Source organism: Somniosus microcephalus, chromosome 4 (assembly GCF_052327205.1).
Source record: "Somniosus microcephalus isolate GS21.2 chromosome 4, FLI_Smic_1.0, whole genome shotgun sequence".
Classification (NCBI taxonomy): domain Eukaryota; kingdom Metazoa; phylum Chordata; class Chondrichthyes; order Squaliformes; family Somniosidae; genus Somniosus; species Somniosus microcephalus.
The window spans coordinates 215,818,059-215,835,890 of NC_140990.1; the positions used below are offsets into that span (position 1 = coordinate 215,818,059).

The 17,832-nt window shown below is 44.4% G+C and overlaps 1 protein-coding gene across 3 annotated transcripts in view; it reads left to right on the forward strand.

Moving 5' to 3' along the window:
* Positions 1-17,832, forward strand: part of sf3b1 (splicing factor 3b, subunit 1) — a 58,281-nt gene that overhangs the window by 16,973 nt on the left and 23,476 nt on the right. For all 3 annotated transcript variants that reach the window (XR_015078141.1, XM_085985809.1, XM_085985810.1), the window contains 6 exons: positions 5,830-6,139; positions 12,320-12,535; positions 13,141-13,262; positions 13,951-14,148; positions 15,649-15,750; positions 15,834-16,013. Coding sequence is in view for 2 of the 3 variants with exons in the window: in XM_085985809.1 (XP_085841935.1) it covers positions 5,830-6,139; positions 12,320-12,535; positions 13,141-13,262; positions 13,951-14,148; positions 15,649-15,750; positions 15,834-16,013 (1,128 nt within the window). In the remaining variant the exon portion in view is untranslated. The remainder of the gene's footprint in view (positions 1-5,829; positions 6,140-12,319; positions 12,536-13,140; positions 13,263-13,950; positions 14,149-15,648; positions 15,751-15,833; positions 16,014-17,832) is intronic.

Below are 17,832 nucleotides of genomic sequence, written 5' to 3' on the forward strand. Positions count from 1 at the left end.
TGGTACCTTATTTGCTTTACAATAAACTTCCATGCGTTCTACATACGTGGTCCAATCTTCGATATCGCTATCAAAGGTATTAATGTTCCCATGTTTAGGCATCCTTGCAAGTTCTTTAAATTTTTCTCTTTCTCAAAATGGCGGCTTCCCGCGCTTGTCTTCTTCCCCCGCCTACTAAAATGGCGGCTTCCCGCGCTTGGCGGTCTTTCCCGCGCTCGTCTTCTTCCCCCGCCGACTACAATGGCGGATTCCCGCGTTTGCCTTCTTCCCCCGCTGGCTGCAATGGCGATTGCCGTGCTGCTGCCGTTCTCGCGTCCCCAGCGGTTCTCAATTCCCCGACGCTGCTTTTACTCCCCCGCGGTTCCCGTGGGCATTCACACTTCCCCTGCTGTTGTGCCTCTCAGCCCCACATGCAGCCCGGTCCTTTACACCGGCTGCGTTTGAGTTCTCCGCGGCTCTTGTGCCTTAAGCTGCCCCAGTCGCTGTGCCTCTCGGCCTCGATTGCAGCCCGGCCCTTTTCACCGGCCGTGGTCGAGTTCTCCGCCCTTTTTCCTCCGTTTTCCCTCCCCCACTCCACAGTCAACGCGGCCGACTTTCTGCTCGTGTCGCTGATCGGCTTACCCACCACCGTGGTAGAAGGGATGATCACTGCCTGTCGCTGATGGAGGGCCTCGTGGTCAGAATTTTTCTTTTTAACCCGGATTCTCGATGCCTCCCGTGCGATGGTGCTCAGCAGGATGATGAGGGCGGATGCCTCTTCTCGACGCCCGTTCTGAGGACGAAGCTGCCTTGGATGTAAAACTGCCGCAGGGTAAGATCGGACTCGTCGCCACTGTTAAGTCTGTGTGTCCCAGTTATGCTTATTATAAATCACTGGACACAGACCACAAGAATAACTTTAACAGGTCTTTACTATTCGGAGGTCAGGGCTGAACTGCCCAGCAAATCCCTACACAACACTTATATACCGGTGTGGTCACCACCGGTATTACAGTATACAGCAGCCAAGAGAAAGTAGTACATCTCTTAAGGTGGAACAGGTTACATACACCACAATAAGGAAATGGCAGAGACATTAAACAAATACTTTGTATCTGTCTTCACGGAAGAAGACAGAAAAAACATTCCAGAAATAGTGGGGAACCAAGGGTCTAGTGAGCATGAGGAACTGAATTAAATTAGTATTGGTAAAGAAATGGCACTGGAGAACCTAATGGAACTAAAAGCCGACAAATCCCCTGGACCTGATGGCCTGCATCATAGGGTTTGAAAAGGTGGCTACAGAGATGGTGGATGCATTGGTTTTGATCTTCCAAAATTCCCTAGATTTCAGAACGGTCCCAGCGGATTGGAAGGTAGCAAATGTAACCCTGCTATTTAAGAAAGGAGGGAGAGAGAAAACTGGGAACTACAAACCAGTTAGCCTGGAATCAGTAGTAGGGAAAATGCTAAAATCTATTATTAAGGGCGAGGTAGTAGGGCACTTAGAAAATCGTAATATGATTGGGCAGAGTTAACACGGATTTATGAAAAGGAAATAGTGTTTGACAAATCAGTTTGGCATAAAAATAAAACAAAAAAGGTGACTCAACCGTGGCTAACAAGGGAAATTAGGGATAGCATAAGATCCAAGGAGAGGACATACAAATTGGCCAGAAAAAGCAATAATCCTGAGGATTGGGAGCAGTTCAGGATTCAACAAAGGAGGACAAAGGGATTAATTAAGAAAGGGAAAATAGAATATGAGAGTAAGCTTGCAGGGAACATAAAAACTGACTGTAAAAGCTTTTATAGATATGTGAAGAGAAAAAGATTGGTGAAGTCAAGTGTAGGTCCCTTGCAGTCAGAATCGGGGGAATTCATAATGGGGAACAAAGAAATGGCAGACCTACTAAATACATATTTTGGTTCTGTCTTCACAAAGGAGGACACAAATAACCTCCCAGAAATACCGGGGAACATAGGGTCTGATGAAAGGGTGGAACTGAAAGAAATCAGTACAGGTAGACTATCCTTTATCCGAAAACCTCGGGACCAGCCGAGTTTTGGATAAAGGAGAATTTCGGATTTCGGAAGGTGGGTCGGCGGGGGGTCGTGCGCACGACTTACGCTGACGCTCAGCGTAAGTCAGTCGGGGTCGGCGCGGGGCCGGCGGGGGAGGGGGTCGGCGGCTGGCGGGGTCCGCGGGGGGGTCGGCGGTTGTCGGGGCTGGCGGGGGTCGGCGGTTGTCGGGGCTGGCGGGGTCGGCGGTTGTCGGGGCTGGCGGGGTCCGCGGGGGGGTCGGCGGCTGGCGTGGTCGGCGGTTGTCGGGGCTGGCGGGGTCCGCGGGGGGGTCGGCGGTTGTCGGGGCTGGCGGGGTCCGCGGGGGGGTCGGCGGCTGGCGGGGTCGGCGGTTGTCGGGGCTGGCGGGGTCCGCGGGGGGGGTCGGCGGGGTCGGCGGTTGTCGGGGCTGGCGGGGTCCGCGGGGGGGGTCGGCGGTTGTCGGGGTCGGCGGCTGGCGGGGTCGGCGGTTGTCGGGGCTGGCGGGGGGGGGTCGGCGGGGGGTCGTGCGCACGACTTACCCTTTATCCGAACTTCCGGAACCCTCTAAAAACCGAAGGTTTTTTCGTTCAGCGTAAGTCGTACGCACGACTTACGCTGAACGAAAAAACCTTCGGTTTTTAGAGGGTTTCGGTTTTCGGAAGTCCGGATAAAGGGTAGTCTACCTGTATTTGTAGGGAAATGGTGTTAGGAAAATTGATGGGACTGAAGGCCGATAAATCCCCAGGGCCTGATAATCTACATCCCAGGGTACTTAAGGAAGTGGCCCTAGAAATAGTAGATGCATTGCTGGTCATCTTCCAGAACTCGATAGACTCTGGAACAGTACCCATGGATTGGAGGGTAGCTAATGTTACCCCACTATTCAAAAAAGGTGGCAGAGAAAAAGCGGGGAATTATAGACCGGTAAGTCTGACATCGGTAGTGGGGAAAATGCTAGAGTCCATTATAAAAGATGTAATAGCAGAGCACTTGGAAAGCAGTGACAGAATCGGACAAAGTCAACATGGATTTACAAAAGGTAAATCATGCTTGACTAATCTACTGGAATTTTTTGAGGGTGTAACTGGTAAAATAGATAAGGGAGAACCAGTGGATGTGGTGTATTTGGACTTTCAGAAGGCTTTCGATAAGGTCCCGCATAAGAGATTAGCATGCAAAATTAAGGCACATGGGATTGGGGGCAAGGTATTGACTTGGATAGAGAACTGGTTGGCGGACAGAAAGCAAAGAGTTGGAATAAACGGGTCGTTTTCCGAGTGGCAGGCAGTGACTAGTGGGGTACCGCAAGGATCGGTCCTAGGACCCCAGCTGTTCACAATATATATTAATGATCTGGATGAGGGAATTGGATGTAATATCTCCAAATTTGCAGATGACACTAAGCTGGGTGGGAGGGTATGCTGTGAGGAGGATGTCCTGAAACTCCAGTACGATTTGGACAGGTTAGGTGATTGGGCAGAAACATGGCAAATGCACTATAATGTGGATAACTGTGAGGTTATCCACTTTGGTGGCAAAAACAGGAAGGCAGATTATTATTTGAATGGCAATAGATTGGGAGAAGGGGAAGTGCAAAGACCTGGGTGTTCTTGTGCACCAGTCGCTGAAGGTAAGCATGCAGGTGCAGCAGGCGGTTAAGAAGGCAAATGGTATGTTGGCCTTTGTAGCGAGAGGGTTCGAGTACAGGAACAAGGATGTCTTGCTACAGTTATACAGGGCCTTGGTGAGACCGCACCTTGAGTATTGTGTGCAGTTTTGGTCGCCTTATCTGAGGAAGGACGTTCTTGCCGTGGAAGGAGTGCAGCGAAGATTCACCAGGCTGATACCTGGGATGGCAGGAATGACGTATGAGGAGAGATTACGTCGATTGGGCTTATACTCACTGGAGTTTAGAAGATTGAGAGGGGATCTTATCGAAACCTATAAAATTCTGTCAGGCCTGGACAGACTAGATGCTGGAAGGATGTTCCTGATGGTCGGGGAGTCCAGAACCAGGGGTCATAGTCTAAGGATAAGGGGTAGGACATTTAGGACTGAAATGAGGAATTTCTTCACCCAAAGAGTGGTGAACCTGTGGAATTCTCTGCCACAGAGGGCGGTGGAGGCCAGTTCATTAAATATATTCAAGAAAGAGTTGGATATGTTTCTTAAGGCTAAAGGGATCAAGGGATATGGGGAGAAGGCAGGGACAGGGTACTGAATTTGAATGATCAGCCATGATCTCATTGAATGGCGGAGCAGGCTCGAAGGGCCGAATGGCCTACTCCTGCTCCTACCTTCTATGTTTCTATGTTTTTGAGGTTGTAACTGGCAGGGTAGAGAAGAGGGAACCAGTGGATGTAGTGTATTTGGATTTTCAAAATGCATTTGGTAAGGTGCCACACAATAAGTTAGAACACAAAATTAGGGCTCATGGGATTGAGAGGTAGCATGGATTGAGGATTGGTTGAAGGTCAGAAAACAGAGAGTAGGAATTAATGGGTCATTTTCAGGTTGGCAGGCTGCAACTAGTGGGGTACTGCAAGGATCAGTGCTTGGGCCTCAGCTATTTACAATCTATATCAGTGACTTAGATGAGGGTATCCAAGTTTGCTAATGATACAAAACTAGGTGGGAAAGTAAGTTGTGAGGAGGACGCAAAGAGGCTGCAAAGGGATATAGACAGGTTAAGTGAGTGGGCAAGAACATGGCAGATCGAATATAATGTGGAGAAAGTAAAAGATATGTTAGCCTTTATTACAAAAGTATTGGAGTATAAGAGTAAAGTAGTCTTACTGCAATTATATAGGGCCTTGGTGAAACCCCACCTGGAGTACTGTGTGCAGTTTTGGTCTGCTTACCTAAGGAAGGATATACTTACCTTGGAGGGAGTGCAAACAAAGGTTCACCAGACTGATTCCTGGGATGGGCGGGATGTCCTATGAGGAGATATTGAGTAGACTAGACTATATTCCCATGAGCTTTGAAGAATGAGAGGTGATCGCGTTGAAACACATAAAATTCTTAAGGGGTTTGACAGGGTAAATGCTGGGAGGATGTTTTCCCCTATCTGAGACGTGTAAAACTCGGGGTCACAGTTTCAGAATAAGGGGTCGGCCATTTAAGACTGCGATGAGGAGAAATTTCTTCACTCAGGGTTGTGAATCTTCGGAATTATCTACTCCAGAGGTCTGTGGATGCTCAGTCATTGAGTATATTCAAGATTTAGATCAATAGATTTTTGGATATTAAGGGAATCAAGGGATATGAGGACAGTGTGGGAAGGTGGAGTTGAGGTGGAAAACCATGCCATGATCTTGTTGAATGGCGGAGCAGGCTTGAAAGGCCCAAATGGCCTACTCCTACTTCATATGTTCCTATGTTCTTACGCTTATTTTTAAGACTCCTTTATGGTGGAGAGATTAATTCTCCTGTAGAAATCCACCAGTTTGAGTCTGGATTTGGTGGAGTCTCTTTTTAGGTAATTAGTTATCTTGATCTTTCACTTTTCCACTACCCAGCAACCTGTCAGATTACTTGTACCCTGGGAAGCACCAATGTAAATCCCAGTCCAAACTGAGGTTATGGACAATTGGTTGATAATCCACTCTTAATGCTAATTACTAAAACACCCTTTGGCTGCTATATTTGAGTGCAAAGATTTCAATCTGCAGCTGCAAAGTGAGCATTTTGTGTACCTTCTATTTTTGTGATCTATGTTCTTGCCAGTGAAAGCTTATTTGGCGATGGTTAGTAAGTCTACGTTGACAAATTCAATCTATCTAACTTGTGTATTTTCCTTTGTAGACTCCAGGGCATACACCTGGGCACACACCTGGACATACGCCTGGGCACACACCGGGGCATACCCCTGGACACACACCTGGAAACACTCCATCTCAGAGCCGCTGGGATGAAACACCTGGTCGTTCAAAGGGCAGTGAGACTCCTGGTGCAACCCCAAGCTCAAGAATGTGGGAGCCCACTCCTAGTCACACACCAGCAGGGGCTGCCACACCTGGACGAGATACACCTGGGCATGCTACACCAGGTCATGGAGGCGCGACTTCCAGTGTGCGCAAAAACAGATGGGATGAAACTCCAAAAACAGATAGAGGTGAGATTAAATTTTCTTTCTGTGAGGAAATTTGCACTACTCTAGTGATTAATGTTAAAATAATGATTAAGGAAAATATAGCTGCTCAAAATTCTGTGGAATATTTTTGAGCACATTCATTTGAGATCATAAAGAACAACTTTAAAACTCTCACTCAATTAAAGTGATTGTGTTGTATTAACATATATAACTAGAAATGGGGGTGATGGATTTTATACCACAGTATGCCCACCCATGAACTTGGAAAATGTTTCCTAGATTATTAGCTGGTGGATTCCTTCAGGAAGTAAACCATGTGTTCAGTTAATGAATCCAAAAACATGACTTTTTATTCCTCTTTCCAATTTTATCTACCTACTCCTCCCGAATGCGTTGACTCCTTGTGGGGACATCACTGAGCCTGATCCTACCCATTTCTGCCATATACGCACATGCACTTCCAATAGGGGTCACTGGATAGAGATCAGTCGTATGATCCTGCAACTAATTTTCCTTTCCCTAACTGGGGAACCTCGGCCAATTATAGCTCTCAACTGCTGTTACAGTTCAGATCAACCAATTCACTGTAGACTGGGGGTTAACTCTGGGACTGTTTTTGTCCAGTCTCTGTGACTGATCTACTCATTGGTTAAACTTGCTGAACTATCAGAGGAGCAGCTTTTCACCAAAAGTCAATCAGTTGTGAGCTGTCACCAAACAGATGGTTCTTTTGAAAATGTGTGCTAGGAACCGTCAGCATATCTAACCATTCAAAAGCACATCTCTAAGCGGTTTGTGAATTTGGTCATTTAAAAAATCAGATTTTTAGAATGTCTAAATTAAAAGAGACATACGGAAACCAATTGTCCTATCCACAATAACTGAATTATCCCAGTAGTTTTGGTGGTTTACCAGGAATTTATTAATTGACTTTCGTCAATTAAATTTAGTTGTCTCATCCAAGTGAGATGTTAAATTCTGTCCATTATTTTGCTGACAGTAACTTCATGATACAGATTTGGGAAACAAATTGAACATGTATATGAAAGATGTAAAAGGACCAGAGCAGAAGCACAATAATATTGGATAAGTTAAAACTGTAGATATAGAAACAGTTCAATTAGTCTTCTGATATGCGTGCTTACAGAAATGATCTTGGTAATGAGGGAATTTTTTGAGTGAATGGGAGTTCTATTTCACTTACTAGCCCTGCGGCCCCCCCCCCCCCCCCCCCCAAAATATTTGAATGATAGGAAAACATGGAAGCCGGTTTTGGGAAACATGGAGATGCTAAAACTTGAAATTGTACAGTAAAGTGTGATGAGCTGAAATGAGTTTACTTGTTTCTCCCAGCGCATTTATTTAAAAAAAAAAAGGAAAACCCAATTATTCTATTTTTGAACTGTATGTTTCTGACCTGAGAAAAGTAATATATAAGCTGCGAGTATTTAAAAAAAATTTTAAATAGCAATATGTGAATATACAAAAAGGCTATTAGGCCCATCAGTAGCCCCATTGTTAGTGCAATCTTGCATCCCCCAACCAATTGCTGGTGATGTTAATTTCTGTGGGAGGCGAAAAAAATAACTGGCCAATTTCAGGAAAAATTATTTTAAAATTATTTCCCTGACTCCTGAAGACAATCAAGTAAACTCTGAGACCTTGGTTACCCATGATGTAACACTAGATGCAGTTAACTGTACCTTTCTCTGAAATAATTGTTACTTGCTGAATAAGCTACCTTGAACCAGTTTTTCTGGACTGCTACATTCTTCAAATGTCATACAACTCGTCCATAGATTTCTAGAATGAAGATACTTTATAAAATTAATTAAATTCACATTATTAGTTCTGCAATACCAGTTTTTTCTCTGAACAGAATAGTCACTAAGCAGTCAACCCAGAGTCTTTAGATCTCCAGTACTTTGAATTCAAACCTGAAACAACAAACCCAAGGAGACAGTAATGACATTTGGGACTTTGATTAAGCATCAACAGTTATTGCTTACTTGTTGGGGCTGCATGACTGAAGTTTCCATTGATGCATATTGGGAAATGGAATAGGATTGATGGACGGTACAGTAGTAATTAGAGAAAAATACAGTAAATACTTAATGTACCCAGATCTATCAGCATCTGAAAAGACAAGCTAATGTTATGGGTGGAGTCCCTTTACCAGTTCTGAAGAAAGGTCTCTATTTGACACATTCATTGGTCTTTTCTGCTGTCATTAATCTCTTAATCTCTCCCTTCATGTCAACTTCCCCATCCATATACACGGCCACCCCCTCGTTCTTAGCATCTCACGTGGCTTTGCTATCCCCTCCGTAACCATCACCAAGAAGGCAACATCCGACCATTTCCTTATGTCACTCTCCAAACCCATATTCCCCTTTACCCTCCTAAACCCACTTCTTTTCATATCTGCTCCTGGAAAAAACTCTCCCTTAAGTCCCTAACCACTGCACTTTATAATTCTCAACTACCTAGTCTTTGTCCTATAATTCTTCATGACATCTCTGCAGCTACTGACTTATTAAATCACACCCTCTCCACCACCTTTGATGCCCATGTCCCCACTAAAATCATTACACACTCTCACCCTAGTTGTTCCCCCGGTATACCCCTCATCTCCACTCCCTTAAATCCAAGGGACGCAAACATGAACACCTTTGGCAGACAACTGGTCTAATTACCCATCACCAGATTTGGCTTGATCATATAAAGCACTACCGGGTCCTGCTGTCCATCACTAAGACCGCCCACTATTTTAAGATCATCTAGGATGGCAAAAATAACACCAGACTTCTCTTCACCACTAACCGTCTTCTCAAACCGCCCTCCCCTGCCTTCTCCTCCCTCACCTCCAGCAATAAATATGACTAACTCATGGACTTCTTTGTTTAAAAAGATCAACAATAGCCGTTCAACTACTTCTGCTTTCAATTCCCTCCCTTCCCCTAGCCCACTGGACCTTACTTCCTTTCTGTTTTTCCCCTGGCCTAACCCTAATTTTGCATATTTCTCTAATTTCTCTCCTATTTCCCCTCTTGCCCTTTCAAAGCTCATCTTGTCAATGACAGACCTCCCGCTCTCTCGACCCTATTCCTACGAAATTGCTGACAACCCAACTTTCCTCCCTGGTTCCCATGTTACCGGATATTGTTACCGGTGTTCTCTCCTCAGGCATTGTCCCCCTTTCCTTCAAATCTGCCATCATCACCCCTCTCCTCAAAAAAACAATCCTTGACCTCTCTGTCCTTGCAAACTATCGCCCCATCTCCAACCTCCCTTTCCTCTCAAGTTCTTTAACGTGTTGTTACCTCCCAAATCCGTGCCCATCTTTCCCAGAACACCTTGTTTGAATCCCTCCAATCAGGCTTCCACCTCTGCCACAGTACTGAAACTGCTCTTACCAAGGTCACAGATGACATCCTAATTGACTGCGACAAAGGTAATCTATCCCTTTTCGTCCTTCTGGACCTGTCTGCAGCCCTTGACACGGTTTACCACAAAATTCGGCTCCCAACGCCTCGCCACCGTTGTCCAGCTGAATGGGACTGCACTCGCCTGGTTTCATTCCTATCTTTCCAGCTGTAACCATAGAATCACCTGCAATTGCTTCTCTTCCCGATCCCGCACTGTCACCTCTGGTGTCTCCCAAGGGTCTATTCGTGGCCCCCTCCTATTTCTCATCTACATGCAGCCCCTCTGTGACATCATCCGGCAACACAACATGAGTTTTCATATGTACGCTGATGATGCCCAGCTCCAACTCTCCTCCACCTCTTGAACCCTCCATCGCCTCTATACCATCAGACGGTTTGTCTGACATCCAGCACTGGATAAGTAGAAATTTCCTCCAGTTAAATATCGGGAAGACCGAAGTCATTGTCTTCGGTTCATGCCACAAACTCCGTTCCCTTTCCACTGATTCAATCTCTCTCTCTCCCGGCAATTGACTAAGTCTGTTTGCAACCTTGGTGTCCTGTTGATCACGAATTGAGCTTCCTACCTCATACCCATTCTATCACTAAAACCACCCATTTCCACCTTAGTAATTTCGCCCGTCTTCGCCCTTACCTCAACTTATCTGCTGCCGAAACCCTCATCCATGCCTTTATCACCCCCAGACTAGACTATTCCAACACACTCCTGGCCGGCCTCCCTAGTTCTACCCTCCATAAACTCGAGGGCATCAAAAAATCTGCTGCACGTGTGCTAACTCTCACCATCTCCCCTGTGCTTGCTGACCTACATTGGCTCCCAGTTAAGCAACGCCTTGATTTTAAACCCTTCATCCTTGTTTTCAAATCCCTCCATGGCTTTGCTCCTCCCTATCTCTGTAATCTTCTCCAACCCAATAATTCCCCATGACCTCTGCGCTCCACCTATTCTGGCCTTTTGAATATCCCCGATTTTAAATGTTCCACCATTGGCGGTCGTGCCTTCAGCTGCCTAGGTCCGAAGCTCTGGAATTCCCTTCCTAAATCTCTCTGCCTCGCCATTTCTCTTTCCTCTTTTAAGATGCTCCTTAAAACCTACCTCTTCGACCAAGCTTTTGGTCATCTGCCCTAACATTTCCTTATATGGCTCGATGTCAACATGTTTTTTTGAAGCGCCATGGGACATTTTATTGCGTTAAAGGTGCTATATAAATATATAAGTTGTTGTCAGGTGGAGGCAGATCTGTGTTTTTCATAGGAAAATAGGAATGTACCGAACATTGCAGTCCATCTGAGCTGTCCCAAAATTCAAGAAAGATTAAACTATGCTCAGTCTATCATACCCCTCAGGAAGATGTCCAACTGGGTCTTAACTGCTGACGCTATCTGCCAGAACTTTGTTTTTATTTATTTTTTTTAATTCCACCATCCACGGTGTTTTCCTTTCATCGGTACTAATTGGAGCAATAAGGCTGGTAATTGGACTTGGCAGAGTTTTACTTTTGTTTGCGCAAATAGGCTAAGCGACTTTCATGTAATATTAAATAATGGGCCAGGAATTCGGGTCGGGGGCTTCCCGCGGGTGCAAGCCCCCGACCTGCACTTGCGCGCCGGCAGTTGAGCTGTAGGGCCCTGTGGAATTCCAATCCGGGGCCTGGCCCAGCTGCCGGCACGCAGTGCTTGCGTGTCCCAGGGGCGCAGTTAGTTCGATGCGTCCCCTGGGATCACATGGGCCATGGGCAGTCAATCGGAGCAGGGAATGCTCCATTCATAAGTCTTGACAGGAAGAGCTGTCAAGACTTATAAATACTACGGCCCCAAAATAGCAGTAAACCTTCAAATAATTTTTTTTTTTTAAATCACATTTTTAAAAATAAGCTATGCAGGAAACTTTTGATTTACCGGCACCTAAATAACCGGAAATCACGGTTAACCGGCAAAATTCAGGAGTAGGTTCAGGTAAGTTTTATTACTTGCCTTCCTCGATCTGTTGCTGTGCAAGGGTGTGGCTGCCGCTGTTGCTAAGCTACAGAGACACTTGGAACTTGTGGCCATTGTTCTGACCCTGTTGGGGTTTGTTGCTTTATACGGAGCTCTCAGCTCCGTATCTTTTACTATAGCTTTCGGTTATCCAGAATTGTTGATGAACCGGCACCACGTCGGTCCCGTCGGTGCCGGATTAAAAAAAAGTTTCCTGTAAATTACATTAAGTAACTTAACTATTTTGAACAATAATTTAAATTTTTGAAAATAATTTTATATTCTAACGGGGCTAAAAATAAACTTACCTTGCTTTAAAGTATTTAAAAATAATAAATCTGTGGAAAAAATGTTTTAATTTTAATTAATTGACCACTTACCTTGTAAAAAGCAGGCGTAAGACGTAAATTCTAAAGACTTACCCTTACGGAAAAACCTGTTTTTAAAAAAAAAAAACGTAAGTTCAAAGCGCACGCGCAGAATCCCCTGCGCACGCGTTCGACCTCTCAACCCCTGCTTTCAGAGGAACGGAAGTGCCAGTTTCCCGCGCATGCGCAGTGCATGCAGGAAACCGGCACTTCCATCGGGCCTACGGGTGAGTACCCTATGTGTACTCACCCGTGGAGACCCGAATTTCTGGGCCATTAATATTTCTTTAACATTTAGTGTAATTTGTTTCAGGCAATGTAGAAGAACAAGGAATTATCCTGAATGGTTTTTTGCTTTTACAGTGTTGATCTTGGGTTCTTGTTCACTATCTAATTTCTTATTTTAGAAACGCCTGGACATGGCAGTGGCTGGGCTGAAACACCACGTACAGATCGTGGAGGTGATTCTATAGGTGAAACTCCAACCCCTGGTGCAAGCAAAAGAAAGTCTCGTTGGGATGAAACACCAGCTAGTCAAATGGGTGGCAGTACTCCATTGCTTACTCCTAGTGGAATAACACCAAAAGGCACACCTGCAATGGCTATGGCAACACCTACACCAGGTATGTGGTGATGATTATAAAGGTGAAGCTTTACATTTGTAGAATATCTGATATAAAATGCTGTATTTTGAGGTTTATCAGCTATTTGGACATAGTTCAGTAGCCACCAGTGGCCCTTTTGGTACTTGCCCAAATGGCCTATTTTCATTTCTGAGCCAGAATGATGGAGGGAAGGGAGACAAAACCAATGAGGTTGCTCCTGTCCTCATCCATGTGCACATGCACACTTCCAGTTGTGGTTACTAGTTAGTGGCTAGTGATCCTAATTTATTGCAATGGGAGATAGAGTTAGTAGTGTGATATTGGCTCTAAAAAGTGCATATTTTTAACAGTTAATGAGGTATGGAACAAGCTAGTTGAGCTTTATAACAGATCCTTTGTCAATACTGATGTTTATAGTGTTAATTTCATAAATAATGGCATTTAAGCTTTTTTTCCTAGCAAATAAGAACAAACTCAACAGGAAGCTAAACTAAGTTAGAGATTGTGAAAAGGACTGAATTCTACAAGGGAATTGTATTCTGTTGAAAACAGTTGAAAGTATTTAACATTTCATATTCAGGTAAACTTCAGAGATTAAATATTTAAATAATTCAACTTTTTAGGTCACTTAATGAGTATGACACCTGAACAACTACAGGCTTGGCGTTGGGAGCGTGAAATTGATGAAAGGAATCGTCCACTTACAGATGAGGAACTGGATGCTATGTTCCCTGAAGGTTATAAGGTAATGTAGTATAAATCTGGTGCACTATCTGCATTCTGTAGTGACTTTTTAAAAAAAAAATCATACTTAATGGAGCTTATTCATTGGAAGAGAATATACTGCTGAAGTTGCCTGGGCTAATGACAGGAGTATGTCTGTCATGAATATAGGTGTCTCTTTATTAAGGATGAATACTGTTCGCTCGGTACTGTTGGTAACGTACAGGTCAAATAGCATTTGATTATTGTCTTGTTTCAAGGCATATCTCTGAGAAAATGGGGGTTTGGGTTTTGAAGAGGGTGCAGATGAATGCCAAATGACCCACTCAAGTGAAAGCTTAACCAAATGCTATCATTAGTCTTCACTCACACCAGAAGAGCGATATTACCATGGTGCTACTGATGTGATGGTGGTAGCATGTTGCAAGAGGTGTTCAGTATTTTCTTTTCAGTTTAATAATTGCCAATGAAAGGGCGAAGAGTTGATTTGGTAATGTTATTTGTCCTGGTTTTAAAATTTCAAATAAATGTTTACTGAGTGCTGTTACTCCGTTAATCTATTGAATAAGGAAAGAATTGTCCAAGCAAAATGCTGAAATTGAAACTTGCTAACCCTAAGTAAAAATTGTTACAGTCTTATTTTGTTATATCTAGATTTTTACTATAATTTATTCAATGAACATTAATAGCTTTCTTTTAAATGCTCACAGGTCCTTCCACCTCCAGCTGGTTATGTCCCAATCCGAACACCTGCTCGTAAACTGACTGCAACGCCAACACCACTTGGAGGCCTAACTGGTTTCCACATGCAGTCTGAAGAACGCTCTGCAAAGAACATGAACGACCAACCCTCTGGGAACCTTCCATTCTTGAAGCCTGATGACATCCAGTACTTTGACAAATTGCTGGTAAGTGTGGTTGAGAATTTTGATTTCCCACCAGTAAAATTGGGTATATACATGGAAGGTAAATAGGAATGTGGATTGCAAATTTTATCTAGTAAGGAAGAGTTTATAGCTTGTAAGTTACGTTGATAGCATACAGGTTGTATCGGTGTCTTTTTGGAAGTGGAATAACTTCCTCCCATTGTTGCCCATGGTGTATATGGTTTACACATAAATATGTAGACTCTCAAACTGAACTAGTTTACACTTGGAAATAACAAATGTAAAACTTTGAGCAATTAAAATGCTTTGTGATGTCTGGAGGATGGTGTTGTCACATCCCAGAGTACTGTAAATATGTAAATGATGCAATATGGGTTACATCGATGTTGCTCAAATGAAAGGAGAAGAATGCATCAACATGACAACTATGTACATCTTTGTAGCACTTGTCACAGAGAATTCATGTTTCGAGTGCTTTGCAAAATGATGGTCACTGAGCAGGAGAGAAGAAGGGGGGATAACGTGTTAGAGAGGGGTTGTGAAAGCACAGTCGAAGGGAATGTTACTAAGGAGGCTTTTGAAAGCAGGGAATGGAGTGGAGAGATTTTGAAAGGAATGCTAGCAGATGGGGTATAGTGGTAGAAGCATTGGCCTCTAATGGTGGAGCAGAGGGAGTGAAAAGTAATCTGGAGTCAGGAGTGAAGGGTGTGTGTAGAAATGTACAGTTGGAGGAGATTACAGAATTAGGTTGGCAAGACCAATAGGCATTTGAACACTAGGACAAGGATCTTATAATCCAGTGGAGCATGGTAAGGACAGAGCTGATAGTAGTGTAGAATATTTTGTGGGATGCTATTTTCTGAATAGGTTGTAGTTTTTGGAAGCTGGGAGGCCAGCAAGAAGGCAGTAGAGAAGCCTATTCTCAAGGTGAGAGAGGCATTGATTGGGGTCCTAGCAGCAGCTGGGCAGAAAGAGGGGAGGAGATGGACAATAACTAAGGTGGAAGAAGGCTGCTTTAGTAATAGATTGGATTAACCCTTCCCCCCCCCCCCCCACCAAAATTTATATGCTTATAGTATGTTTTTGTCTGAGTCAGAAGGTCGTGGGTTCAAGCTCCACTCCAGACTACATAATCCAGGCTGACACAGTATAGTGGGAGTGTTGCACTGTTGGAGCAGTCTTGTATACCTTTACAATCTCGCCTTTCAGTCACCCATCAAAGTTGAAAGTTAAAATTTCTCACGTCTGTCCTCATAACTCAGTCTCTGATGTTTGAGATATTGACCAAGTGAAAATATGGGAAAGAAAATGAATGGTGGTCCTGTGTATAATATTTCACAAGTCTGGTATATGGATACCCTTTAATCTGGGAGTACGATACTTGCACATTTTCTTCCAAAAATGTTGAGATAAGGATTCCATATGAGTCGTGTAGCTTTTTTTTTGACACAAGTTTTGAGCAATCAGATTTAAGAAGTTGCAGTACTTAACAGACATATTTGCCATATTTGTACTCAACAGGTTGAAGTTGATGAATCGACTCTGAGCCCAGAAGAACAAAAGGAAAGAAAGATAATGAAGTTGCTTCTGAAAATAAAGAATGGTACTCCACCCATGAGGAAGGTAAGCATCATTTTTTTGAGAGCTATAACTGGCTGTGTTATGCTGGAGCAAATGTGATTTTTTTTTTTCCCTCTCTTTTCAAGGCTGCTTTGCGTCAAATAACTGATAAAGCCAGAGAATTTGGAGCTGGTCCCCTGTTCAATCAGATTCTTCCACTGCTGATGTCCCCAACGCTTGAAGACCAGGAGCGTCACTTGCTGGTTAAAGTTATTGACCGAATCTTGTACAAATTAGATGATTTAGTTCGACCATATGTGCACAAGGTATGTTTATATTTACTCGGTTAAATTTTTAATATGAGCAGTTTAAAAATATGAAAAGATCAAGGTGTAATTTTTTTTAAAATTGATCCCTCGACATGGGCAACACTGGCAAGGCCGCATTAATTGCCCCTTCCTAATTGCCCTGAGAAGATCATGGTGGACCACTGCCATGAACCACTGCAGTTCTGAGGTGGTGCTTCCACAATGGTGTTAGGTAGGAAATTAAAGGATTTGGACCCAGCGATGAAGAAATGGCGATATAGCCCCATGTCAGGATCGTATGTAAATTGGAGGTGGTAGCGTTCCCATGACATTACTGCTCTTGTTTTTCTCGGTGGTAGAAGTTGCAAGACTGGCAGGTGCTGTAGATGTAAGCTTGGTGAGTTGCTGTAGTGCTTCCTGTGGATAGCACATATTTCAGTCACAATGTGCCAGTGCTGGATATTGAACACACTGCTATGGGGCACCAACCAAGCCATATCTCTGGTGTCGAGTTTCTTGATTGTTGCAGCTGCACTTGTTCAGGCAAGCGGTAAGTATTCCACCCTACTCCTGACTTCTTAATGGTGGAGAGACTTTGAGGGGTCAGGAGGTGAGCCAAATGTGGCAGAGTAACAATTTTCTGCCTTGTTCTTGTAGCTGTGGTACAGCTGGTTAATAGTGTCTCCTTCTCCTTCCTGGATGTTGATAGCGGGGAACTTGGTAATGGTAGATTGACTTGTATCGCACGGTGGCATAGTGGTTAGCACTGTTGCCTCACAGCGCCAGGGACCCGGGTTCGAATCCGGCCTCGGGTGACTGTCTGTGTGGAGTTTGCACATTCTCCCCGTGTTTGCGTGGGTTTCCTCCGGGTGCTCCGGTTTCCTCCCACAGTCCAAAGATGTGTGGGTTAGGTTGATTGGCTATGATAAATTGACCCTTAGTGTTAGGGGGATTAAATACGTGGGGTTACGGGGATAGGGTGGGATATGTGTTGGTGTAGGGGTTACGGGGATCGGGTGGGATATGTGTTGGTGCAGGCTCGATGGGCCGAAATGGCCTCTATCTGCACTGTGGGGTTTCTGTGATTCTGTGAAACCTGAGTTGTTCCATTTTATCACCTTTGTGCAGTGGGGGAAACAAAATTGATGAAGTTACATGATAATCTTGACTGCAGTATCACCCTGTTGCAGTGTTTGGGCTGACTTGGGTCTGTATTCAAGAATGCTCAAAGATGATTCTGGTAGATTTGAAAATTTTTTTTTTAGTGTTTCAAACTATTTGGGTCGGGCTTTTTTGGTGGCTCATTTAGCAAATGCACGTCCCAATATTAAATTGAGCCACATGGACCAGAAAGATCTCAGTTTTGATCCCTGCTTTGTGCTGAGGTCGCAGATATCAGCCAGAAAGGTAGTTGAGAGGGAACAGTTGCCCTCTGTCCCTGAGATAGGAACAGGAAATATAAGTTACCAACCCTAACATTATCATTAAACCTGCTGATAAGGGTGGTGCTGTTGTTGTTTGGCGAACCGACCTCTACCGTGCGGAAGCTGAACACCTCCTCCTACCTCCGCCTGGACCATGACCCCACTAGCAAACATCAGGCCATTGTTTCCAAGACTGTCACTGACCTTATCTCCTCTGGAGATCTTCCCTCCATGGCCGCCAACCTCATAGTCCCCCAACCACGCACAGCCCGCTTCTACCTCCTTCCCAAGATCCACAAACAGGACTGCCCTGGTAGACCCATCGTTTCAGCCTGTTCTTGCCCCACGGAACTTATCTCTTCCTATCTCGACTCTTTTCTCCCCTTGTCCAGTCTCTTCCCACCTACATTCGC